Genomic DNA, 26,846 nt, shown 5'->3' with positions numbered 1-26,846 from the left:
TTCCCAGTAATTTCCATTTTATAAGTACTTATATTGTAAATATGAAGACTATAGCCTGTAGTCTAAATCTTCTCTGTCTCTGTCTAATATCAGCCTTAGATAATTGTATTGAGGTCAAGTCCATAGAGAAAAACTCACCTGAAACTGGACGAAGAAATAGGTATAACTAGAACCTACTCACCAAAATTTAGGAAGAAATTCACAAACTATCATAAAGTATTAGGTAATTTCAGGTACTTTTTATATAGCTGTACATGTGGACAGCAGTGTATGTTTAGGATGGGCTTTCCATGTAATTTATATCGCTTGATTTGGTCTCAGCTGGAAGGTTTTGATTTGGTGGGTGAGACCCTCATTAGGTGGCTTTTTCTGAAACTGACAGACATTTTATCTAAAACAGTTTGAAGCTTTATTTTTTCCTCATTCTATGGGTTCAGTTCTCTGACTAAGAACACCGATCTTATCTTCAGGTTAAAAAGCTGTTAAGTAATTGTACAATGGCATTTTTAAAGGACATTTAAAGTGTAAAATTAGTATCTCAGCTTGACATCATTTTCTGGGAATCTCCTGACTGGAGTCAACTCTTAGCAGTCAGGTCTACTTCAAGCACAATGTGAAAATCAGGAATAGGCTGTTGCAATGAACTTTTCAGCCCCAGCCATCCAGAGTTGGGGTTAGCTGAGAAGCAAGGCTGCCACATCCTGGCATTCTGCTTGTGCCCATGCTTTGTTATCATTGCACACACGTATTCAGAACACTGCAGGCAGAAGGTCTTTACCAGGTGGTAAACAGGGATCATCGCAATGTTGTGAATAGGTGTCTATAGCTGATGGCAACAGGATGAACCCCAGAAAAGCCAATAAAAAAAAAGGAAGAAACACCATTAGCAATAATGAACATTTTCAACTGTCTCTTGGTTAAAGGAAGCACTTAAGGAGTGAAGTGAGGAGTTTTTTAATCTCTGTGGGGCTGCTGTTATGAAGCAGAAATTGGAGTTCATTTAAAAAAACCAGTGTGATCTAGGTGTAAGATAATACAGTATGAATCAGAGCAATGTGAAAATATGGTTGAATAAGATACAGGTATTTTCACAAGTTACAAAAAAATTCTATTACTGAAAAGAATAAATCACATACAGTTGCTTCTAGTTGAGTTACTTCAATTTCTTCAACAGCAAATAACCAAAGAGTTGCATCACTGCAATTGTTACTGAAGTGAATTACTGGTTTGGTTTGTTTGTTTAAAATTAAAAATTTCACAAATACCATTATGTACTGGAAATTTGGGTTGTGGTTTTTATCCCATGAAGCATATTCAAGCATGAATCCTCCTCTTAAATCCCTCCCTATTCATGGAGACAGTTTCTAAAATTTCATATTTTCAACTTCATGACCTCATGAAGTTTGATCTATCACAATTTATCATCTTTTATATGCTAGACCTTTTGGAATGAATGCAGCACTTGCAGCACTGCAACACTTCATAGACTGTCATTCTTTCCAGTGTAAACTCATTTTCTAGGGGTTTATAACTCAGCTATGAGATCCGCTGCAGAGTGAAACATGACAAACCAGATGTCACCTGGGCAGCCCTTCTTTAAACTGGAATTTGACTTAAATCCCTTTAGTTGTTTTTATCATTATGGAAGGGGAAAAATATTTTGTAGGTTTTGGGTACATTAGTTGAAGTCTCGTATAATTCAATTAAGAATTTCATTAAGAATTTTGAAATAGATAAGCTGTTTAATCATGCTTTGGATTGACACTTGTAAATACAGTAAAAATTGTATGTCAGAAGACTATAGCACTGTTTCGATAAATTCCAGGCTAAGAGTTAGACTTGATGATCCTTGTGGATCCCTTCCAAATCACCCTACTCTGTGATTCTGTGATTTGCCTAGGGTTTTGCATGTTTGAAAAAGAGACAAAATTATTTGTTCCACTAAATTTTCTGGTGCTTTAAACTAAGCCAGAAGTTCATTTTTTTTCCTAAATAAGTGCAGAGGTATTATCAGTTTTAACATTGGTGAATGTGCTGTAAATATAAGAGTATCTATAAGTACACTTTTTTTTGCATATCTTAAAATTTCCAGTGAACATGAGTCCAACAGGATGACTACAGTGAGATAATATTGCAGGAGAAAAATATGTATATGTTCCTAATAACGATTATCTCACAAAAAACAGAATTAAAAAAAAAGAAGAAAAGAAAAGAAACCCAGTAGAATAGCCATTTTTTGCTGAATTCCATGTCTCCTAATGACAAAACGCTCTGGACCTAACAGGTTTTGCACCTTACAGTTTCACTGTGATGGAGGCTAGGGAAAAAAATGTCCATGTCAGTAATAAAATACAAGTGGTTTAGAGTCATGTTCTTTACTTTCGTGCATCTTTTTGCTCCAAAATATAGATTTTCATGTGACAAATGGTTCTTAATTTTCATTTATTTTCCTTTGCTGGAGAATAATAATAGGTATATTCTATGTATACTACCCAGGGCCAGCCAAAAGTTTCTGTGACTACAAGGCAGTAATAGAAATGACCATGAGTTCAGGCAGAGAAATGGTGCCTTCAGGCTGTGTTATTCAGAAGGTAGTATGGGAGAACCCACAACAATTTGGCCAGATGTTCTGTCATTATCTTAAAAAGAAAAAAAATAATTAAAGAAAAAAATTAAAGACAGCATCTAAGTGGATATGAGTTTCATGCCTCCATCTCCTGTTAGCTCCCCATTCCTGTCATTGACTGGTATTACCTCCACAGAGATCTGCTTTGCTTCAGGTGTCTAAAAAGCCTCTTGATGGCTGAGCAAAACAAATTATCCACAACAAAGAGCCTATTCTTTTTTTCATTTATGAAAGCTGTCGTGATAAAATGCTAAGCTCATCCTGGTAGGAGTGTGTGAGTGTGTGTTTTCTATATTTTCACTTAGATTGTTTTGTGGGTAATTTTGGGTTTCATAGATTTGTTGAGGTTTCATTAGGTTTGATTTAGTCTGGCCTTTAGGTGACTGGCTAAATCACTATCAATTTTCTCTGAATATTGAACACTCTGAATCTGAAATTAGGATGGTGTTAATTAGTTGTAATTGGTCACAGAGATGGCAGGGAATTTTGAACACTCTATTAGCCTGTTACCAAATGTGAATTCCTGGGTAATTAATCTTTAAGACTAAAATAATCTTAAAGTATTTAGTTACATTTACCAATTAAAATATATAATCCAGTTATACATACAAGAAATGTATGAAATATATTCATGAATTATGAAGCCAATTAACAAGGTGTATTTTCTAACACAAAGGATGGTAGCAATAAACTGTCGCAACGCATACATCAAAACATTTTTTTTCTGCATATCTGAAAATATTCAAAATATATGAGATCATTCAATGTAGTATGATACTTATTGCATATTCATGCACATTATGTACTGCATAAGATTTTTGGTTTCTTATCTCAGGCTTTTGTATTGCATGTCACCTTCATACCACTTTACAAATATTTCGGTCATGTTTATAGTTGTACAATACAGCATGATAGGAATGAAAGTTTTCATTTCTTTCCTCCAAGGAATGAGCATAATACACTAAAGCACAACACTGCAAAAATTTAATTTCCTTCTTCTGGGCAGATAGAACTGGGGTGAAACTTTCAGCACTGATCTAATTTTTGTCTCATGCTTTCCTCAAAATCCAATGCCAAAGCCAAAACTGACTTGCAGGTTTGATCTCTGTTCTAACCTCTGAACAAACTGACACATAACCACCAAGGAGTCACAGCTTTACACATGTAACTTATAACACAGGGTTCTCCTCTTATGATATATTTTATATCATAACCAGCACCTCCTGAATAATAGAGAGCACTATAGTATTTACAGTCATCCTGTTCTGGACATGTAAAATTACACAAAAATATATTGCAAATCTTTTTATGAGTGAAGCTTGAACTCACGTACGCTAACTTCAGTTACCTGAACCTTCAGCATTATCCACCCTCAGCCTCCCTCAGTTCTAAAAGCTACTTTTCAAATACTGAGTAAAAAGGCATCCCACAAAAGTAATTTACCACATCTACTTTAGGATGAAACTAAGTACCACTTTTTCATATAGTTACTCGCGGGACAAATTTCATCCTATCTAAATTGTCAAATTTCCCAAACTTGATAGTTTACTTCTAAAAGAACGTGAAACCATAGTGATCAAAAGCAAAATCTATGAGTTGGCACTCTAATCACAGAAGGCAGTGTGAAGTTCATACTGATAAATTAAAAAAATACATAAGAGATAAAATGCATATACTAATACTACATGTCTTTTTGGAACTATTTGTCTTTCAGATAATGAGATAAAAATTGTTAATTATTGAAGGAAAACAATGCTCCAGTTTAAAGTACTTTCTACTCTGCTGATGTGTTGTGCTTCTACTGACCTCCATGACTCTGTGTGTTGTCTAGGTAACTCATAATCTAGGGCATTGCACTTCCTTTATTGCCCAGAGGCTAGCAGCTCTGTAATGTAATCAGGGGGACAAAATCCATGTATATTCCTCAGCCACACAGTTCCCAGGCAGGTTTACTATGTAAACCTGCTCTTGTTTTCTGCTGCAGTCAGTCCTATGCAGTGGAATTACTGCTAACAGCTCTGGTATGGAAACGGTCATTTCTGGCACAGAAACATAGTGGAAGTCCCTGGTGGGAGCCCATGGACGAGAGTCCTCTGCTATCATTGTAGCTCTCCTCAAAAATCTGCAGACTGCTCCGAGACCATCCCTCCCCCTCCTCTTCTCTAGTCTGAGTTCAACTCTCTCAGCTTGCCTCATTCATATGCTATGCATACTTTCTAAACTTGAACTTCATGGAACTTCAGGTAGAGAAATGGGAAAGAAATTGAATGCACTGACTTATGAAAGGCAAGTGTTCTTTGAGGAAAAACACACTGAATTTTCTGTGTTTTATGGATTAAAAAAGTATGCAGTTGAATATAATTTCTTTGGCATCTTTCATTTGCATTTGAAAACTAGGAAATTAATTTTAATCATGCTTGCAAACTTATATTTACAGTCCTGAAAATAACTATTTGTGCTTTTTATGCAGGTCTGATTCTTCAAAGAACAGTGTCAAACTCAAGAGAAAATATCACTGGGTTTTAGATTTAAGGAGTCACTTATATATGCTCCAAATATGCTCTTAATTCTACTTTCTATATGAAAAGAAGGCAAAGGGCCTCCATTGGATGCAAAGGGCCAAGCTGTCCAGAAATGAAAATCATTCTAGTATTAATAATGACAGCCAGATGATTCTATGTGAAATCTCCAGCTATTTTCATGGAATTTTTATAAATCAGTGGGTTTAACTTGAAGTTGGAACTCTAGAAGTGAAACTCAAGGGTTATGGTAAGAGCTACGTAGCTATTGTTAAATTTATGTAAATACAGAAAACAGTCTAATACATCCTGGTCTAAAGAAGTACAGCAGCTTCTTCTCTTAACTCTTGACCATCGAGACCTGATTTAAATACTGGCCTAATTAATCACTTAATTAATATCATTGGAAAAGAAAAGAAATGAACTCATAAACTCAAAGTACTAAAGTATCGTCTCTCAGAAACCTCCACAAAATACAAACTCACCCTGCAGATTAAATATTATATTATTTTATTTCTACATCCTGGTCTGAAAATGTCAGTTTCCATCAACATTGGTGACATTTAAACTCATTTAGTCAATATAATATGAGCAGAATTAGATGCTTCCTTCAGTCTCCAGTACAAATTCTTATTACTTAGCATTACCCTGACTTATATATCGAACATGTGTGACTTGACAGCCAGTATAAGAGTGTAGTCTCAGTTATGTCCTCCTTCTTGGTTGTTCATATAAAACGTATTAAGAACTTGAGAAATTGATTAATTGATTGATTAATGGGTAATATGGAAAACTGAAGCAGAATATGATAGTTTCTCTTTCGTGGTTTCTATATATGTTGTAGTATCCAGTGTGTGGTGTCCAAATTAAAATCTGATGTCTATATTGGAAAGATCTCTAAAAAATAACTTTATGTTTTGCTGGAACTCAAGTGATGTCCTTCTGAAAACAAAGACAGAGGAGAAAAAAAATTAAGAAAGTCTTGTGGTACATTTTCTCCACATTTCAAACTCTGTGACATCCATTGATCCAGGATTGGTTGGTTTCTTTCAAGATCTATCTATGTCTCAAAAGCTTTTTAAGTAAATCTTGAAGTCAATATTCATATATAGTAGGACAAAAAAAAAATCTATGAATTTATCAGTAAACTAATAAAGTCCAGGAAATTTACTCCAAAACATCAACTCAATTTGTTTTGAATAAAAAGGTTGAAGTCTGAATTTCAATTCCTAGTTAATTATTGTGATAGATGTGATAACTTCAGAGCTGGAGCTCTACTTTAAGAAAGAAAAGGACTGTAATCATTTGTTTTCTGTATCACATATATGTTTCCCAGTCGTTACAGACTGTTTGTTTCACGTAAGTTTTACCGCCTTAATGTCTTGCTGAACATTATGCACCCTTTGCAAACATAGGTAGTTAATTTATTTTTCATTATATATCATTGACAGAAAAAAGGCGTAAAAATTCTATTCCATTCTATTCCCTGTTCCTTTTTCTAGTTCCTCAATTAGAATCCCAGTCCTTGTACCACCCACTTTATTTTCATCTTTGCCCTCATTAATCAATATGTACCTTTAAACTCGATCTTGTTCAGTCAGCTTGCCAAGTCTTAAACTAGGCTAGAGTTATTGTCTTATTGAAGACAAGGATGTGATCTAGCTAATATTAGGAATCTGGTCCTCTGTGCTTATGGTTTTTGAAGATCAATTTTAGGGTTAGCATGTTTAGAAATGATCTGCATTTTTTTAGTCATTGAACTGTGTAAGCAGATGTCAGAATATTTAAGGCAACTATTCAAGACTTTATATTTCAGAAAATATGAATTAATTAACTTTATTTTTCTTGAAAAAATTTATATAGAAATTGCAAAATGGTAATCTGACTATATATGCTCATATACATATTACATGACTGTCAATATGCATGGTTTTGAGGATGAGGATGGGCTGCAAAATAAAGAGATTTAAATTATAAAGATGTATGAAGTGTAAACTAATACATTCTGACATTTCTTATGATATCTTATCTCTTGGTAAACTTGGCAGAGACACTGTACTGTCCCCAAAGTGAGACACATGCATAACTATGTAATATACATTCCTTAATAAATTTTAAAATTTTAATATACAAGATGTCAAACAGAATATGTTGAGTTTTACCTGCCAAGTCTTTGTAATCCACCAAGTCAAACATTACAATAGCTACTGCTGACCAGGTAACAATCAGGGCAACAACGAGAAGCCATGCTGCTGGTGAGCTGAATGTTGTCACGAGGTCTTCTGTAACTGATTTCTTGCCTACTTTCGTGGATGATGAAGGAACGGATCCATTCTTGCCATCTATTATTGTTGTAGTTGTAGACATATGTCCTATGCAAACAGTCAAAGCAGAGAAAAGTCAAGACAACTTGGAGCCTAAAAATCAAGAATATGAATATTGTTTTGAAATTGCTTTATAATCAGAATGTTTAAAATAAATATAAATATTGCATTATTAAAAAAAGGTTTTGCTCTTTCTGGAAGAAGGTTTTCCTCAACTGGGCCCGCTTTTAGTAAAGGTAATTTGGGAGCAACATGGTGAAACAGCCTTTTGGATTTTAACTTGACATTTTTTAATCTGCCACAAACAGCTACAGACCTAGAAGAGTGATTGATAAAAGCATGAAGTATCATTATCTTACAAAGGACAGTCTTGTTATGGGCTGCAGGTCAGATTCTCAGGTGATGTGATTAAGTGTACTTCCATTGACACATTGGAGCTAATGCGTCTGCCACTTGGGGATTGGCTGGAATTCTGCTGTCAAGGACACATATCAGTGGCAATAGAAATATATCTAATCCATTTCATCACACAGAAACACAAATGATTTACATATGCAGTATCCTTACAAGTTGTGAAGATGCTTGTAGCCGATTTTTTAATATCTTTGTGGAATTTTTCACTAAATGAAGTAATCTCCTAAGAAACAAGAGTTACAGTGCTAAAGCAGACTTAACTTCAGAAAGTATAGATTTGGTGCTAGAAACCTGGTATGATGGTGAGTACTACTTAGCTGAGTGAGCAGCTGACACACATTAACTGTTTAATGGACATTACCAAAAGCGAATTAATCTACTTCTTCCTGGGGTATTAAAAATGTTAATTCTGGACACAAACCAAAACTATGGTAACTGAAACCTGACCACATTTGAACGTTCTCAAATTAATCTTCCTCATATAGGACAGTGATAAACTAAACAGTCTTGGTTGGCATTTGTTTTTCATTATATGCAATAACAATAGTAAAAATAGTCATAACACCACAGTCGAAACTAGTAAAAGACCACAGTATCTCCACTTAATTTAGTTTACAAGATCTACTTTTAAAATATTCAATTATATGTTACATATATTCTTGGTCTGGTTTATGAAACCAACTTTCATAAATTAATTTCAATGATTTCAGGGACCTTTGCTCACACAGACATCTAAAATTTCACTTTTGACATAGAAAATGGCAAATATGCATTTAGAAACTATTTCTGGAGCTAAGGTACAGGCTGTTGAAGACTTTCAGACACTTGCAGTCACAACACGTATGTAGCTGTCTCTGAGAATCACAACACTGATATTCTTAAAGAAATACATGAAGAAAGGATAAGATGTTTAATATTAACCGTAGGTATATATACTTTTCCCTAAAAAACCCAAAAATGTCTTCCAATCCTTGTGTTAATGAATATTGGTTTTGTTCCTTTTTCTGTAGAAAGTGAAAACAATATTCCAAAGTGATATTGAAATGACCTTTATGTGTCTCACATAAAACTATAGAACTGGGAAGGAAAATTTTGGTGTTAGAAGTTCCCTAACTCTTAATCTGTCATATTTGTAGAGTTTTCAAATTCATACCCCAATCTAGTCTAGATTTCTTTTCTTTTTATTATTATTATGTAGTGCATTGTATTAGTGTGTATTTCCCTTAGCTATACCTTTTAAGCTTGCCTCTGCACGAGCATGCTGGTACTGATCCATGCCTTGCTTTAAGCCCCAAAAAACTGCTCTGCTACACAGCAGTGTTGTCTAAGCAGAACAAGATTGGCATCTTACATGCTTTTTGTAACTTATTTGAAATGTAGTCTTATTACAGAATGTGTATTCTGTTTATAAATAATGTCTATCTCCTAGGATAGAATGTATGCAATTTTTTTTAAATATTGTAAAACTATCACTGCTTCCATTTCTCCAAAACATTAATTTTAGATCAAACATTTCACAGTGGGAGGAAAAATCTGCCAAGTGACAACTAGCAATAAAGATCAGCTTCCTAAGTCAAATTCAAAATCAATAGCATTTTGTTATCCTACTACATACAAATGCAGGCAATTTGTGCAAGCAACAGGTCATAAATGACACATTATGCACTTTTTCCCCTTGGGGATATCACTCAGAGTTTATGATGTGTAAAAGAGAATAGAAATGTACTGTCTCACGTCGACAAGTCTGATTAGTACCACAGCATATCTTCAAGGACATCCTAATGACAGATATTTGCGCAATTATAATACAAGCAATTAAAACTCTGAGTGTGTATACAGATGCAGACTCACAATCACCAGTCAAAGGATCATTCCTCTAGGTCTGATTCTGTGTAAAAATAGTTCCTTCCTATTAAGTATACCTAACTTTTCAAATTCAAACTGCTGTATGTCTTCTTTGGTGAAGAAAATAGTTAATGACAAATTATCAATCAGAGTAAAGCTGCAGAGGCAAAGCTCAAGTATGCTAGAAGGTTAGCTATGGCATGCTTTTGGCTGCTGATGTAGTCAAGTCAGATTTCCCCTTGAAAACTCAGGATGTTATACAATAAAATCACCACTGTTAACAGTCATTGAAGTGTGAGTGAACAGCTATTGATTCAAATTTGACTGGAAGTCAAGCTAAGAAAACTGCTGTTATACTGCTAGAGGTTCCCAACGCAGGTGCTTGCAGTATGATTCAGGTGCTGAAGAAAAATCTCCAGTATTGTTATAGATGCTTTATGACATCACAGGCATCCTCACAGGACTGGCAAGCAACATCTACAGGGTAAAGATCTACTCCTGAACTGCCTAAAAAAACCCCAAAACAAAAACCAGACAGGATGCCCTAAAGCACTGAAAATAGAAATCAAATTTTTATGTCCCTAGATATCAATATAAACAAAATTTGCTGGAGGACTTTATCTGACGACTCCTGAGAAAGATATTTTTTGCTACTACATAATCTCATGTAGGATGGATTGTATATTGATACCATCACCTTTTCATGACACCAAAAAGAAGAGGCAATAACACCAAGATGACTGCCCTCTCCCTTACAAGCTTTTTGTTACTGTAGTACCTTGGTGGTAGCCTCATGCTATTTTCTGCCTGTTTCTTGCTTTGCAGTGCCTAAGTGCTCTGTTCATTTTTATCCATCTCCTACCACTGCTAACCTCCTCCCAAAACCTGCAGTGATGATAATTACACAGATAGACAAGTAGAGGAAAGGGGACATAGATATGGGCAACGTTTCCATGAGTTCAGCCAGCAGTGATTCTCCTTTTTCTCAGAATAGTGCCAAAGTTAGGCAGAGCTCCTGCGCAAGAGGTCATTGGGTCACCACGTGCACAGTGGGGGAATGAGAAGAACAGGTATTTTTGTTGCTTTGAAATCACATAATGGAGCCTATTGAGTTTGACTTTTACAAGTAACAGAGGTCATTCAGCTACAGGTTAAAATCAGATTCCTGAATTTCTCCAAGCATCTTTGCTGCCCATATAATAAACATTTTCTCTCCCAAGACAAATTTCAGTGTCTGAATTACAGCCAACCAGAATCCAAGTCAGTTTATTTTAGATGAACGCAGTAGTGGATCGGGTGATTCATGAGCAGATCAGTTGTCCCTGCTTTGGGGGAGCAATATCCATCATAGGAGTGGAAGGTGCTGCTGAAGGCTGTTACAATTTCAGCCATCCAATTTTAATCCACCACCACATGTCTGCCAGAGCCTCCTGGCACTTTGGGTTGTGATTGCTATTGATTTTCAATGAGGATGGGAACTTGAAGAAGTTATATATACATTTCTATAAAAAGATTACTCCAGGGATATATCCCTCTGACTGCACATCACAATTTCTCATGCACACAGAACTACCCCATCAGGTCACAAATGTCACCTTTACATCAACAGATTGATTTGCTAAATTCCAAACAGTTAAAACTCAGAGATTCTTACTATTCCTCTGGCTTCAGAGTTGTCACTTAAAATAAAATCTGAAGACCTATAAGGTCTCGTAAATATAAATAGACCTTGACAATTGGTGACAACTTTGAGGAAAACATTGTGTGACTTTCAGAGTCCAGAGTGAGCTTGTAGTTCTGGCAGCTTCGATAAAATACCCTTTGTATTTGTAAGTTGAACTCTCCTTGAGGCATAATAAGCATAGGAGTCCATGGTTAAGGTTGAGTACTTGATTTTGCAGTTCAGCACCTTTTTGCAGTTCAGGTTTACCTATACCTTCCACTACTCCAGTAGAAAAACAAAACAGAACAAAACCTCCAAAACAAAGAAACCTACTCCATTCAGACTCATTCAGATGTAAAAGAGTAATTTTCTCTATTGTTGTATTTCACAGCTCTTTTGTGTATAACAGGCTTAGTCGCCAATAGTACAAAAAAAATTAAGTAAAATATTTAATGTGCAATGGCTTTTTAAGGCTAGGCATTTTAAAAGAAGGCTAGTCACAGCACTAAAAAAAGAGGTTGTTCCCTTTTAAATAATAATATTTTTGCTAGGGTAATGCAGTTGGGATGTGAGAAACATCAGTGCAGTCTGCTCTTAATGAGAGAGCGGGTAAATCTTGACTTCTCTGTTCCACTCCCCAGATGAGCTCTCCAATAAATAGGCTATAGAGTATTCTAGATTCAGGTCATTGCTAGCTCCTCTTTGACCTATTCCACTTCACTTGGAATATTTAAAAACTAATTAAATAAGCAGAAAAGAGAAAAACTAACTGTATAAATTGACACTCTGTGTTAAGCACTAGCTCAAGCCTTGGGATTGAACCTGGTGACTTTATCAATCCACCACTGTTGTGATAATGCAGGCAGGAGTCTCAACCTACAGAAAGGAAGGTACCACAGGGAGAAGAGGACAAGGGATTAGAACCCTTCAGTGAAGAACTGGGCAATGGATAATCTGATGCATTTTTTCAAGCACAGCACATCCCTTAGTGAGTCCACAGACCTGAAGGTATCACAATAATCACTCTTTTCCCATGTAGGGAAAATGATTTCTACCAAAAGAAAAGATTACACCTATGCCTGTTGTTCAGGTGATACTTATGCCTGACTGTGGCATCCTCCTCTTTCAACCTCTCTGCTATGGTTTCTTCTCCCTTGGCTTACAGAAAAGAAAAGACAGAATATCTGCTGTGGTTAATAGTCAGTAGTTTACAATAAAATATCAGTAATAATACTTTTTCTTAAAGCAGTCTTATGACTTTTGTCATGCTTTTTGTCTTCTTTATAGGTTTATCTGAAAACAAAATTCTGAGCAGAGAGAAGAGGTCAGGATCCACTGTACAAAATTGAATAGAGAGGCTCTACCATCTTATCTGGCCAGCACCAGAGGCCAAAGATGCAGATACTGGATGATGAGCAACAGAATGCAGAACGTTTCAGAGGAGGAAGATCAAGAGTAGTCCAGCTGGTCAAAACCTACAAATACTGCTAAAGTATGTAGCTACAGTGGATTTAAAACCATTTCCTGTGGATGATCTGTAGCCATGATGAACTTGAATAGACTACAAACTTAGCTAGATCCACTAACATGGATCATGATTTCTACTGGACATGCATGGAATACTCTAACACTGACAGAGAAGCAGATGGGAACAGGGAAAGACAACTTAAATAGGCAAATGCAGCCTTCCTTTGAAAGCTCTTCTCTGTCACGATTACCTGTAAGAGACTGTGAGAAGGGCAGGAATCTACAGTTCAGCCCAGAAATGGGTGACGGGCACCTATTGCAGGTCTTCTGAGAATGGAGAAGCTTCTGCAAGCTTTTGAGCAGAAATGTGACAATTTTAAGAAAAGCTAATTTATCTCAAGCATAAATCTCTTGAGATGGCTGACATCCAGAAGTTTCTTCTCTTTTGAATCACATTATATCCCCGTACATATGAATAAATGCAACTCAAATAACTAAAGGGAATAACATATAAAAAGGGTTTCACAACTGATACTACAATTTACACACTTTTAAATTCCCTACACAATGTGTTGAAGGGTTACTCTACTGTTTGTGTAATTAAAGTGCAAAGAGAAAAGCCTCTCAACACATATGGTGCATATTGGCAAATGTCAGACGTTAAGGTAGTTTTTCTGCTTAGAAAGCTGGGACTCAGACTGTATGTAAGGGAACATATGCAGATTTATTGGTGACTGATAATTATAAAAATGTAATATTCTTCATGAAATGTGGAAAATAGGGCTAGAGATTATGCAGCAGGCAATTCTACATGACAAAAGAAATAGAATAGAGATTATGGAATATGGAAAGGATGGTGCATGAAAATTAGCTGAATGATTGGATTCAGAAAAGGCACTTATAATTACATATAGTGCTGTGTACTTTTTTAATTTCCTTTTCTGTTATTATAACTGTAATGGTTTTATTTTTGATCAATAGAGAGCATCTGATAATTTAAAGAAGTAAATTGCATTAATCTTTCTATTCATTCTCCAAGAAATTATGTACACCAATTTCATCGATTTGAATAAGAAGTTTGTAGAATAAAAGGTACATTATATCAAACCGTTTCATTATCTAGTTCAAAGAAACTACGTAGTTCATAAAGTATCAGTAAATAATACTAATAGCAGTACTACTGCTACTAAATACTATGAGGTGAAAACTAGAAGTTATTAATGTTGTATTCTGACATGTGATATATATTTTGGAATTGTAATAATTACAGTTTCTTAGGATACTCTGGTGGGTTGACCCTGGCTGGACACTAGGTGTTCACCAAAGCCACTATATTACTCCCCTTATAGGGGAGGGAAAATATAATGAAAGGCTCATGGGTCAAGATAAGGACAGGGAGAAATCAGTCACCCACTACCATCACAGGCAAAATAGACTCAACTTATGGAAATAAGTTTAATCAATGAGAATATGTAATGAGAAATAAAATCTAAATCTTAATAAGTGCCTTCTCCGCAGTCCTCCCTTAACTTCACTCCCAGTTTTCTCTACTTCCTCCCTGCGGTGGCACAGGGTGACAGGGAATGGGGGTTGTGGTCAGTCAGTTCCTTACATGTTGTCTCTGCTGTTCCTTTATACTCAGAGGGATGACTCCTCAAAGTCTTCCCCTGCTCCAGCACCTAATCTCTTCCACAAGAGAGAGTCCTCCATGAACTTTTCCAACTTGAGGCCTTTCCATGGGCTGCAGTTCTTCAAGAACTGCTCCAGCATGGGTCCCTTCCACTAGATGCAGTCCTCCAGGTACAGGCTGCTCCAGCATGAGTTCCCTGTGGCGTCACAAGTTCTGTCAGGAGCCTGCTCCAGCATGGACTTCCCATGGAATCACAGCCTCCTATGGGCACCCATCTGCTCTGGTGTGGAGTCCTCTAGGGGCTGCAAATGGATATCTGCTTCCCTGTAGGGCTGCAGGGAGACAGACTGCTTCACCAGGGGCTGCACCAGGAGCTGCAGGTGCCTGGAGCACCTTCTCCTTCTTCACTGATTGTTTTCACTCTTTCTGGTTGAAGTTACATAGTTGTTTTTTTCCCCTCCCTGTTATCCCAGAGGTGCTACCATCATCGTGATGGAATCAGCCTTGGCCAGTGGTGGGTCCGTCTTGGAGCTGTCTGGCATTGGCTCTGTTGGACATTGGGAAAGCTTCTGGCAGCTTCTCATACAAGCCACCACTCTAGTCTCCTCTGCTACCAAAATGTTTCCATGCAAACCCGATACAGATAGAGTACACTACCACATGCTATGTGAAAAGAAAGTAACAAATCTCTGAAGAAAATAGTTGAACTAATAGTAATTAGAAAACCTCCATAGCTGCATGATCCGAAAATTACTTTCCAGTGATGTACAGACAGATTGTGATAGGGAGTGGGCAACTGCATGAAAGTAAAAAGGACTTTTGAATATGAGGATACAGTCTGTGACTCAGAAATTCTCTTTATTTCATATCCCTGAATTCTGAGCAAGTATTCTGGAAGGGCAGGGGTTAAGTATTTAATGTCTGAACTCAAAACTTTTTCCTCAACCAGTGGCTGCTGGTGAAGATAGGATAGTACACAAATTGGACCAATCCTCTGACTTGTTGGCTTGTCCTATATTGTGGACATTTTTTAATCAAATAATACCTAACAAATATCAAAGAAAAAATCCATCTTAAGCAGCATTTTATTTCTCTTATTGCTTCTCCAGTGCTTTTTATTTTCAATGTTACTTGTATCGAAACTGGATCTTTTCACTTTAAGAACCTGCTGTTTATAGCCTACTTGCAGTCATAATGCTTCCCTTGCAATATTACAATAACTTCCATGTCAATATATTGTGAGGATTACGATGATTATGAATGGGAGGGAGCAGATAAAGAAAATAAAATTTTAAGAAACCAATCTACTATTTTTGTGTAAATGTCCTTTATAATCAAAAGGAGAAATATAAAATATAAAGGAGAATTTTTTTTCCACATGGAGCAATTTTACAAAACCTGCTCTGAAGTGCTAGTGACTCTAAACAAAAGAATTATGGAAAACTCAGAAACTAAGTTCCAACATTTTTAAATAAGTTTCTTACTGTATTTTGCTTTTTGTTATGTAATGCATTATATAGCTGTTATAAATCACTTTTTTAGATAATAAATCAGTTGAAGCACAGCAGTTCTTCATCATACTCCAAGAATACCAAGTCAAAATAATTTCAAACCCTCAATTTACGTCTATTTAAAATTGTTTGTATACATGTATCTGATTTTTTTTTCCTGAGGACAGCTTCAAAGATTGCTTTGAAAATACTTTTATGTGTATAAAAGATTAGTTGTACCTCATGTAATAAGTTGGCATATGTGGTTAACTCCTTGCCATGCAGATTCAAATGATGGATTTGGACCTTCACTATACAAAAGGAGTTAGAATCCCCTGAGGGCAACCTGGACTTCTCCTCCTTCCTGATCAAGGAGAGAAATTCAAGCAGTAGAAATCAAGGATGTTTTGTGTAGAAAAGCTCAGAAAGTGGAATGGGCTAGTAGGGAAGACAGTCTTCTACAGTTGGAAAATTCAATTTTCTCTAGCAACCAGTGTAACCAAGAAAAGAGGTCTTCAGAAGATTTTGAAAAGGGATAAGTATATATAACCATGAAAAGGTCTCTTTACTCCAATCAGATTTCCCCTGAGAAAAGAAAACGTCTGCTTTTTCAGGAATGCAACATTGGTCCTGTTAAAAAAATACTAATATCTGCTATTACCTGTTCTGGAATAGGCCAAGGTATGAACTGTAGTATTAGATAAATTACATATGAAGAAGAGGAATTCTGCCTCTTTGTACAGATGCCTTGAAACAATTTGAGAACTTCAAGGAGGGGAAGGGGAAACCAGTTTCAGCCAGACCCAAGTTACACTGTGCTTTAAAATACAATCAGCAGTAAAATAAGCTAATTCCCTCTCAGCTGACTTACATTTAACCTTTGACTTCAGAGGTCTCAGTTAGGTCAACAGATGTCTGCAGGATCTAGGAGACCATATCCCACTGAAAATTCATACAAGATGATCCCTAAATCGCTTGGAAAGCTGAACTTCAGAGATTTGAAGCTGAACTTCTCTCTTTTCTTTTATGTTTGAATTTCATAATCTAGTAGAGCATTTGTCTATACTTCAAGTTAAGCAGAAGAAAACTTGTCTCATATCTTAGCAAGGAAGTGTAAAAATATCTTTATTTCATTCCAAAATTCCTTATAAAGAACATTATGCTGATATGACCTTTAACCTTCTGATCTATGGAAATGTTTCCCATGTGCATATGTATCTCAATAAGCTTTTACATGATTCTGATTTGAAGTACCTCAGACATGGAAAGGATTAGTAGTTAGGTAGTAATTAAAAGATCTTCTTTGTTAGTCTTATATGACTGATTGTAACCTCTCTGCAATAATTTATACCTGAAATTACTTTATACAAAATAGTAAGGGAAGTCCTAAGGACCAAGTTTAAAAGATGGCAGGTTTTATTGGGAAATTTTACAGATCATTATACTTACAACTATATCACTTTCTGCAGTAGTTTCTTGAGAACTTAGCAGACCACAAGGGTGAACAATAATCAAAATAAAATAAACTATTTTATAAAATCAAACCTGCAGTAAGTACAGTTGATAAGAACAAGAGAAATGTCATTTACTGCAGTATAAACTAGATACTAAGTATGGCAAAGGGACACTGAGCTGCTTCCTTTCCAAAAGGCAGCAGACTTTGCCTTTTCATGATCTGAAAGTTAGACATTTAAAATCTTCTCCTTAAAATAACTCTTCGGTTTGATATGTTTTTTAAATTGTCTTTTGGAAATGTTGAGATTTGTTAAAAAATCAAATGTTTCATTTTCAACTTCTCAGTATGCAGATGAGATAAGAATGTAACTGAATTCTGAAAACTCAATACTAAACTACTAGCACCCTGAAAAATCCATTACTTGTTTGGATCCATACCTGAATTTTTTATTGATCTGTAGTAATGTCTTCCCTTCTTTGGAAATAAAATGGTGCTTTAAAACAGTAAGAAGTTTTACCTTCCCGTTCGTCTTAGAAATTTGACATTTCAGAAGGAGACGTCAAAGGGATATTTAGACACACTCCTGAGTTGATATAAGCTGAGAGGTACATCTTATCTTTTAAAATGTCAAAATGAAGGTTGGAGGAAAACGATTGCCATTTATCTCTAAATAGCAGGAAACCTTCTGAAGCAAAAGCACTGTATGCATTCCCCTTGTTATTAGCTTTTGGAAACTCAACTCTACACATCTTTGAAACATTCAGAAGGGATTAGAGAAAAATATTGACTTATTTTTTTATTATGGAAGAAAAAACCTGTTCCCATCTGGGAAATAATAAGAGTCATAATAGATAGTGGAAGTTACTAGAATAAATAGTAGGTTACAAACACCTATCTCCACTCTGGACCAGTGTATCAGTATAAAGAGACTGTAAAGATAATTCCAGATCTGTGCTTCCCATGGTGGAACTACTATTTTCATCAAATAAGTGTATTAAGGAATGATTAATAAGATTATTTCATTGATTTCATTTATTCCAAGCTAACCTGACTGAGAAGGTAGGACCAACTTTATACGTCTTAATGGACTGATATCTACAGACTCTGAGAACAAAAGTAGTTCTGACAATAATTCAAAATACTCTCTGAAAGTCAGCAGTGCCAGCAGTGTCTCATATTGCAAGTCTGTCAAGTTTTCCATATGGAGCTACTCAGTCACAGTAGACCTCAAATATGGAGCTCACCACATGAGCAGTTTAAATGTAAATATCATAAGTCATATTAAGAAACTTGGTCACAGGTGTTTTACCAGAGACAGAAGAAAAAAGCATTTTTAGCAAACAGCAGAAATTGCAAAACTGAGTTATGCAGTGTATATATATACACACATACATATATATAAAAGACTTTGCTAAAAATTGGAGACAAAATTTCTCATCTGACAGAAGGGGAAAACTAAAATTACTGCTTGTGGCAAGTCAGTCATCTATGTCATTGATAGATTTCATCTGTAAATGACAATTTGCTACAAAACTGTATTATAGGTCATGCTCCCTGTGAGAGAGAAAACTGAAAGGGAGCTACTGAAGACAACTGTTATGTGGCTTATAAAATAGTATAACCAATTTCACAAGAGACAGTTGTTAGCTATGGTAAACAGATGAACCAAGGTCTATCTTGTCAGGGAGTTATTTTTAATAAATATGAGAATATGACATTTATATACTTATAGGATAGCTAAAGGCAAGTCCGTTGCATAGGCACATAAATACGGGAAACAAGGTTTCTGAAACTTGTTGTTAAAGTTATGGTCCTATCAAATTATAAGCCCAAAATCCTTTCTGATGTACTCTTTATATTCAGTGTGTGTTTGCAGAAGAAAAGAATTCTAGGAAGCAGTGCAGTCATTATAGAAATGGTTCCTCTGAAGGTTTTGGATTGTTTTTTTTTTCTTTTCTCCTTTTTTTGATCTGACAGGATCCTTTGGAAATTATCCTTTCAATTTTAGGGCACAAAAGGGCTCTTGAACTGACACCAAGGAATAGAATTCAGGGTTTAGGTAAAAGTTAATGACGTGTTTCATCATTTTGTTTTTGGAATAATGATTCCAAAAATTGCAATTTGAAGATGAAGTATGATGTTGATAGACTAAATTAATAATGTCATTAATCTCTGATCTTTATTTGGAAAATAGGAATGTTGTCTACGGGCAGCTGAGACACATAGACTATGCTGTCACAGTGAGAACAGTTGATCTTTGTTGAGGGTTCATATTCACAACACACCTGTCATCTAACGTATTCTGGAATCCTCAAGAGCTGAGAAATCTTTGCACTGTCTTACAAAGGTTTCCTTAATAGAAGGTTATGCCAGATGATTGCATCTTAGAGGATATTATTTCAAGTTAATATTAAGTAATCTGGAGAAAATTGGATGTTTTTGAGACTATTGAGACATTTTAAAACCAAAATCTTCATCCAAGTAAGAAAAAGTCAATGTGCCCTCACTTACACTCATTTGTGAAGCAGCTATGGTGATTTAGCCATATCTTAATCCATTTTATTCAGGATTATACCCTGACCAAGTTTTGGAATGTGTGAAAAACTTGTCAATTTAAGTTTGAGGAGAAAAGATCACTACACAGTATTCATGTACATGTAGAGAGTCCTAGGTGTCTTATTTTCTTTTCTCTTTTTCTCCTTATGCAGATATTTTTATGTCACCTCATCTACACACAGAAAAGAAGGAAAACTAAGAAGACTTAGGATTCTTTGAATGTTACCTGAGGAAAAAATAAAATTACTTCAGTAATCATATCCATTCTCTGCATCCTTCCTCCTGACAGCCCAAATCAATCAACACTTGTCTGCAGAACAAGGTCATGAACACGTTTTAGAAATTGTTAGCAATAGCTGACTAAGTAAATTAACAACAAATGGGACTACTAGTGAATTTGTCTTGTACCCATACCTAGGTCTGGAGAACTTCTAATATTGCCAACTATATTACAAACAAACAAACCCAGAAGAGCTGCTTAGAAGCATAATGAATAGCCTAAAGATTGGTTTAGGGACTCCTGCTTCTGTGACCTGGATATCAGGTCCCAAAACCTCCTCATCTATCATAAGGGGCTAGAGATTTACCTGCAATTTAAGTCTTCCTATCACACCTCTTCAGATCTCTGCAGAGTAGATGAGATATAATAATAATAAGGAGCTCAACTGATCACACAGATATGAGATTCAGGTCTCTATTTTATCCTAGTGATAAATGCTGAGGAGTGGTTACCTGGCTACACAATTTAGCTCCAGAAATTGACCCATTCTCTGTAATAATTCCTAGATATATTTCTCACTAGAAAGGGAGATATTCATGTGGCATATAAAATAAAACTTGAAATTATAGGCAAGTCTGGATTAAAATGTATGCACAAGTAAGTACAGTTCTGTACCTCTCCACCACTACTTGCCCAAAGAAATTATGAAATCCAAATTCAGCCTTTGGATGTCTGCTATGACCTTGTCTTGCAAAAATAAATGGGTGAAAAGGAACAGAATCACAGAATATGCTGATCTGGAAGGGATCCACAGGGATTATCAAGTGCAACCCTTAGCCTTGCACAGGACTACGCCCAAGAGTCACACCGTGTGCCCATGAGTACCATCCAAATGCTCCTAGAACACTGTGTGCATTTAAGAAGGCTATTTGCTTTATTTACAAACTACGAGTGAAGTTCCAATTTCTACGTCAACTCTAACTTGAAATGTCACCTAAGTTGTACGATTGCCTTGGGGAATATGCATGGAAGATACCAAGAAGTGCAAGGTTATTAAAGTAAGCATTTTTTTGCTTATATTATAGTAGTGTTGTTGTATGGGCAGGATATTTTCTTTGCCTAGTGTAGCAATGGATTTACGGAAAAAGTCCTGCCAAAGATGGACTGGTGAATCAGAAGTTTTTAATGTTGTTTAAACATGTGTTAAGATGGCTTTTTGCAAAGTCACTGCTCCTTCTTCCCGGCATCCTCTGTAAAGACCTCTTATCTCTCAGGCAGGAGTGTCCTGGGAAGATGTCCTAAGGTGTTCTCATTGGTCTTTTGTTAACCCCTTCCTTATTGGCTGTTAACTCCCTACCTGATTGGTTTTTTGTAAGACCCCTCACCTTAAATGGTCCCCTTTGACCCTCCCAAGAGCTTTATAAACCCCTACCCCACATTAAACTTTCTCTTTTCGTCCATCCCTCCCTGGTGGTTTGTGTGTGTGCTCCTTGGGGGTCACAGGCCACGAGGCGGGGGGCAGGGTGGGAGAGCATGCACCTTTCCAGGTAATGGACTGAATCCCAGGGCCTGAAGGTTCCCCCCTCCAATTCATCTACCATAGCCTAGTCTTCTCTGGTATATGATAATGGCTTCATACAAATTTGTGATTTATGGAGAAAGAATTGGCAGAATTATTAACTGATTAACATAGCTCAAGGTTTTCCTGGTTCCTACAAAAGATGCTAACTTATTTTGCCATCTGACAGAGTAGATTCAAATTCCAAATGAATGTTTTTTTTCAAACATATATGCCATAACATTCTGTATTAATGGGTTTCTCATAAACCAATGAAAAACTTTTAAAGTAAATTTTTTCACTAAGCACAGAATTTCCAATGTTGATATATAAAAAAATCCTTATATTGTGAATATATATCTATTTTTTCAGTATAAATTTGCTCAATTATAATATTTAAAAATAGTTTTTTCTGTATCTCCTTGAAAATGTAAATATTTATCCATATAAAATATATGATACCTGGGGAGGATGTTTTTAGTGTAGGATTTAAGCCTCAGGAAAGGAGAAAGAATTTCGATCCATTGTTAAGTGACTCAGAGAAGTGACATCTTAATTTTCAATAAAAGTTTTACTTGTAGGCTAGCAGTCTTTTAAACATATTCAATAACAGAGAAAATAGAAATATTCTCTAAATTAAAAGATTCCAAAAGTAGAAGATTTATTTTTAAAACCTATCTATATAGAGTATGACTAAAATATTTCTTTATCCTACTCTCATTAAGCTTCTACACACATAAACAAAAGGAAGAATCCATTAATTATAAACTTACGTGTTTGCAATAAAAATGAAATAAAAATATTGTCTAATGAGAGAGATATTTGTGAAATTGTCTCCATAATATAAGATTCCAAATTCTAGAAAAAAATTCAAACTACACATTCCTGGTCAGAGCATAGAGTTATAGAATCACTTATGCTGGAAAAGACCTTTAAGGTCATTGAGTCTAGTTGTTAACTCAACACTGCCAAGGCCACCACTAGACCATGTCCCTAAGTGCCACATCTACATGTCTTTTAAAGACCTCCAGAGATGGTGACTCTACCATTTCTCTTGGCATCCTGTTCCAGTGCTTGACAGCCCTTTCCATGAAGAAATTTTTTCCTAATGTTCAACCTAAACCTCCTGTGGCACAGCTGGAGGCCATTTCCTCTTATTCATTGCTTGTTACCTGGGAGAAGAGATTGACATCCAATCTCCTTTCAGGTAGCCGTAGAGAGCAATAAGGTCCCCCCTAAACCTCCTTTTCTCCCATCTTCCCTCAGCTGCTCCTCATAAGACTTCTTGTACTCTAGACTCTTCACCAGTATTGAATGTTGCAAATTTATCATTCATTTTAATTCACTCTCATTGCATTTTTCTGATTAGCATAAAAATGGGACAAAAATGTTGAAATGTCTCTGAGTTGCTCTTTCTGGGCAACTTTCTGCCCTGTGTATGGATGAGGAATCCATTTGCTTACGTTTTTGGAATGTGATTATTTCTGAAGTTCATAGCCTCTCAGTTCCCGTGTCTGCATTATATTAGACATAGGGTTCTACCTTATTTGGTCATGGAAGACTAATTAACATGTAAGCAGACTTCAGCAGAGTAGTCATCAAACCTCAGTGGTACATCTTAGAACAGAAAAAAAAATCTTTCCACTTTTTTAAATTACACAATCAGTCCCAAAAGCTTTCATAATGTTAGTCTTGCCTCAGTACAGTTAAAAGATTTTATTCCAAATTAAAACAAACCCATCAACTTGAGATGGCCCCTCCAAGTTGTTATCAGTAATTGGAACAGAAAGTGAGCTACACTGGGGAAAAATTTTGACCTGCTTTCTTTATTTCCTCCTATGCATTCTAAATCAACTAATCTTTAGCATGTGTTTTAAACATGCACGAAGTCATCATAAAAACATTCAGCTATCTTTCACAAGCTGTAACACCTCCCCACATTCTCTATAGAGCAGATCCATATAGTAGGAGCTCCAGTATTCCTAGCTCATAGTAACAGCAGCTGCTGCAAAGTTTCCACCGAGTTTGAGTGTCTTGCATGAACATCAGACAACTTGCAGGACCTCTATAATGTTCTTGGCAACTTGCCCCAACCTTAGTTATTTTGTGCTTCACTCTCTAACTGAAAAAGAGAAGAATAAAGTTGCATACCTCTGCCTGAAGTTCAACCATGAAAAGAATATTTAGGCATATTTGTCCTGATTTTATCCCACCCTTTTCATACAATAGAAACCCCATTTTCAGACAATAACTGAAAGAACACTTTTTTCAGCCTGGTATTGTTTTCCAAACTACCTGTCCTGATTCACAAATCTTCTAATGATTCTCAAACATGCCCATATAAATACAATGTTTTCCTATTTACTAAATCTTCACATAGTCAAAGTGTGCAGTTCAGATCTACATATTTTTATAGGTCTTCAAATCTGGATTTATCTGCCCCTGGTCTTCTAACATTTATCTTCCCTTCAGTTCACACTCTGATGAAAGGCCATATTATTTTCATTCTGAAGAAAGGAAGCAATGGAGCAGTCATGGGAAGAGAGGAGATCATACTGGAAGACTGGTAGGAGACAAGAGCTGAACCCAGGTCTCCCATTCTAACTTCTAGTTCACTGTTCCTCTACATCGTGTAATGTTTATATTAAACATGTCACAGGCTTCCCATGAATGTAGCTGTTTGGCTTCTTTAGACATCTTTTTAAACCATGTATACACATTCAGCATATATATAGATATGTATAAAGTTTCTTGAATATTTCCTTCTTGGATATTAAGAATACCAAAGCTATTGCTACTTTCTCATTTCAGGAAACTTTCAAGCAATTGTCTAATATTTCTTTAGTATTGTATTTAGTATTAATAAAGCAGTCTCAACTCATAATTTTGCCAGTATAATGAAAAGACATAGAGATGTCCTCTGCAGATGTAGAAATTGTTAGTCCTTTCTAAATTTTTAATAAAGCTTTTGAGAGTTACTTAGTTATTCTGCCTATACATTTGCAAGATTTTGCTGGGTGTTATATTCTGATCAAAGGCCCATTCATCATCTAACCTTTCTTTATTAATTTCCTTTTCTATTATATCGATAGAGTGCAGCCTCAGCTGTTATTAGGTAAGTGCTAATACATAAAAAATGCATACTTTCATGTTTATAGAAAATGAACATTTACCTTATGATAAATATTTCGGGCTTACAGCTTACATTTACTATGTTCTTATGGTTGTGTAACTGATAATCTTTCACCTCCCCAAACCTACAAGACATAACATGCTATAAAACTATTTCAATAGAAGACAAGATGTACACAAAATGTATCTAATATAATTAAATGAGTAATAATTAATAATATTCAAATAATGAAATAGAAAAAGGGCATGATACATTATACTATGCTTTCTATTTTTCCTGGGGTTTTTTTGTTGTTTAGGTAGTGCTTTATTTAAACCTCAGGCTGAGTGTCACATAGGAAGTGTGAAATAAACTGTATAGGATGATATTCTTAAAGAACTCTACCTACATACTGTGCAGCACACAGTCCACTCCCCAGGGCCTGGCCGGGCGGGGTACTTTTGACAGGTAAGTGGAGAAAAGCTAAAGTGTCTTTAGGGTTCTTCCATCATTTGGAACTGTGAAAAAAGGGTTGTCTGAGATAAGATTTAAATAAGGCATCAGTCTCAACAGTCCAGATCAACGGTTCATTTCTACTCATCTTGCTGATGAGGGCGGGAGCAGTATTAGCTTTTAAGGAACATTCACAACATACCTGTTATGAGAGAGAGCAGGAAAATTTTCCTTGACACCAAATAGGCAGGCATAGGTTAGATTGTCTTCCCTGTATTTCCAGAAATGTTCAGACCTGGTGGCTTACAACTTGACAGTGTCCCTTGGGTATTCATTGCTCAGGGGATGCTATTCCCTAGCAAACCACTACAGAAATGGACATAGAGGACTCTTAGATATCAGGGGCTTGTTAAAGTCACCATTCCCATGACCAAGTACTGAAAATGTTGATAACAAGCATGCAAGTATTCGAAAGTGTAAGATCTACTTGTCATGGAAAAATATTGCCAAGATTTGTATCATACGCAGTGTGTTTCTGTCCCAGCTGATACTTCAGTTCACATCACCTTTAATCAGGAGCTACTTCTTTGCAGAAAGAAGTATAGATTAAAAAGAGTTAGAGTGCTGAAGCACTTGCAGATTTATATAATGGATATTTTGGCAGGTAACTTCTATACAGAATAAATTCTGATGATACCTTTGTAAGCACACAAGCCATGAAAATGGTATTTATACAAGAGATCTGCAGAAAATTAATAGTCCATGTGTTGGGAAGTTCACATTTTTCATATCTATGTCTGAAAAAGTGTTCATGAAATGCTGGTTATAAAATCAATGAAGAATAAAATAATTTATGATTCTCTTATCTTCCCATTTCACTGCCCTGGCATCTAAGCAAGTTGAAAACCCCAAACAAAAGTTAAGTTTCTTCAACCAAAAGTAAATCAGCAAGGTACTGAATGATAATAAGGACTAAAAATATGTATTCTTTCACATAGAATATGTACTGTTTCAGCTGATGAGGCACTACCACAGTTCTAGTTTTATTCAAAATGATTGAAAAAATGATTTTCAATTACTGCAAGAATAAAAGAAATACTGTGAGAATAAAAGAAGCAGAAAAATTGAAAGTAAACATAGATATCAGGTCCTGACCGTGGTTGAAAACACGTGAATCTTCCAAAACCAAATTCAGAGATTTAGCAAATTTCATGCAGGCAACTTTCATTGAAGACCTAAGTAAGTTCTTCTACTTTGAAAGACTTGGAATTATATAATTAGAGAAATCATTGAGAGAAATTATTGTCAACAATACCTTAAAGACAATAAGGATTTTGTTAGCAGTAATAGAAACAATAGTTATTTCAAAGGTTTTGACTGGACATATTCAATAAGGCTACAAATGGTGGAGTTAACAATAACAAACATGAAAAGACTGAGATAGAGAAAAACTTTCAATGATATCTTGAAGAATGGAAGTGTGAAGAATGTCTCCTGTAAAAACATGAACACA

At 35.8% G+C, this 26,846-nt stretch overlaps 1 protein-coding gene across 1 annotated transcript in view; it reads right to left on the bottom strand.

The window, feature by feature from the left end:
• TRDN (triadin) overlaps positions 1–26,846 on the bottom strand; it is a 111,354-nt gene that overhangs the window by 71,603 nt on the left and 12,905 nt on the right. Inside the window, exons 2-3 of the mRNA XM_027683602.1 lie at positions 7,308–7,517; positions 779–826 (exon numbers count right to left, since the gene is read on the bottom strand). Of these exons, the coding sequence (XP_027539403.1) occupies positions 779–826; positions 7,308–7,517 (258 nt within the window). The remainder of the gene's footprint in view (positions 1–778; positions 827–7,307; positions 7,518–26,846) is intronic.

The sequence above is a fragment of the Neopelma chrysocephalum genome, unplaced genomic scaffold, assembly GCF_003984885.1.
Source record: "Neopelma chrysocephalum unplaced genomic scaffold, ASM398488v2 Primary Assembly neopelma1_23, whole genome shotgun sequence".
NCBI classification, from domain to species: domain Eukaryota; kingdom Metazoa; phylum Chordata; class Aves; order Passeriformes; family Pipridae; genus Neopelma; species Neopelma chrysocephalum.
This window is presented reverse-complemented; position numbering and strand designations above follow the sequence as displayed.